The sequence below is a fragment of the Olea europaea genome, chromosome 15 (genome assembly GCF_002742605.1).
Source record: "Olea europaea var. sylvestris chromosome 15, O_europaea_v1, whole genome shotgun sequence".
Lineage (NCBI taxonomy): Eukaryota > Viridiplantae > Streptophyta > Magnoliopsida > Lamiales > Oleaceae > Olea > Olea europaea.
This window is the reverse complement of record NC_036251.1, coordinates 9,233,814-9,235,354: the sequence shown is the minus strand read 5'-3', so window position 1 is coordinate 9,235,354 and position 1,541 is coordinate 9,233,814. Positions and strand designations below refer to the sequence as shown.

Genomic DNA, 1,541 nt, shown 5'->3' with positions numbered 1-1,541 from the left:
TCTGTCGTATCGAGCTTGCATGTTGTGGTGTAGCGGCTGGGGTTCCCCCATCACCAAAAAAATAAAAAATAATAATAACCTTAGATTATCACAAGAGCCTAAGATGTGGACGATCATGGATATTTTACCAATAAGGCATCCTTAAATTTTCAAGTCTTTATACAACTCTCTTTATGTAGCGGGTGATCACGGATATAATCCCAAGGTATTTCATAACCTTTCATTTTTTATTTATTTTTGACATAATATCTCATGAGTTTATACTATAACTCATATTTACTATTGAAGTCTCGAGCACAACATAAATGATGCACAAACAATTGCATTAATTTTTTGTTGCTTGATATTGATCACCTCTACAACGATTAACCCAGTTGATTAAATTAATATTGCTCATTTCAAAACATATTAATCAAATGCACGGTTAACGAAAAATGTTTGAAGGTGATGAAATTATTTATTATTTATTAATTTATATTTCATTAAATTGTAATCGATTGAAGGGTATATGTAATATTGATGTTGGTGCATTAACTTAATACCAATGACACCTTCTTTAATGTTACTCTTCTAATTTTCTTGTGCAAGTGTTTTCCTAATTTTAAATTATTTTGAATACACAGTAATGCCTACAAAAATTATAATTTTTTTTACTTTCTATTTTAGCATTCTCTACGCACTCAATATTAATGAATATTTTCCCTTATTTTTCGTTGCTAAATTGGAATATTCATAATTTCATATTGACTAATTTTTAATTTCACTTGTACAAGACAGTTGCCCCTTCCCAAGAAAGCCAAGAAAATGTTTGTCCATATGATTTTACTTCCTGTTGTATGAAAATTAAATACTAGAATTTAAAAAAGGAAAATAAACAATTGCTATTCAATCAGTAATCCAATCTTTTATCTATAAATACCATCTTCTGGAAATAAAAATAACGTGCACAACACCATTTCACCCTCCAAAAATCATCCCTAAACATGACTAGAGGAAAAATAAAGCTTGAGTATATAGCCAACGACGCAGAGAGAAGAGCATCATTTAAAAAGAGAAAGAAGGGGATAATGAACAAGATGAACGAACTTTGCACTCTGTGTGATATACAGGGTTGCATTATAATATATGGTGCCCATGAACCTCAGCCAACAGTTTGGCCATCTCCACTTGATGCTCAGCAAATTATTTCCAGATTTCGGGAACTTCCGGAAATGGAACAGACCCAGCGACTGTTCAATCAGGAATCCTATATGATTCAAAGGGTTCAGAAGTCTCATAAACAAGCTGAAAAGTTTCAAAGGATTAACAGATTAACAGACATGGAGATTCAGATGCACCAGTGCATGGCTGGTTTGTCGAGTCTGCAAAATGCTCCTCTAAATGACATAACTGAAATGGGACATTTGGCTGAGCGAAATATGCAGGACATCATGGCCCGAATGGAGGAACTGGAAAAGAACCGGGCTACAACATTACAAATGGGTGGGACTAGCTCCAGTCCTCCTAGGGACGTTGCCGCTGGACCCAGCTTTAGGAATTAA

General features: G+C 34.1%; 1 protein-coding gene across 1 annotated transcript; it reads left to right on the top strand.

Annotated features, from left to right (window-relative positions):
• The first annotated feature begins 983 nt into the window (after nt 1-983).
• On the top strand, nt 984-1,541 carry LOC111411191 (agamous-like MADS-box protein AGL80). Its single transcript, XM_023041746.1, has one exon. It carries the CDS (start codon nt 984-986, stop codon nt 1,539-1,541), a length of 558 nt encoding a protein of 185 aa, XP_022897514.1.

Coding starts and splice junctions, on each gene's coding strand:
- LOC111411191 (XM_023041746.1), top strand. CDS start 984: ATGACTAGAGGAAAAATAAAGCTTGAGTATATAGCCAACGACGCAGAG.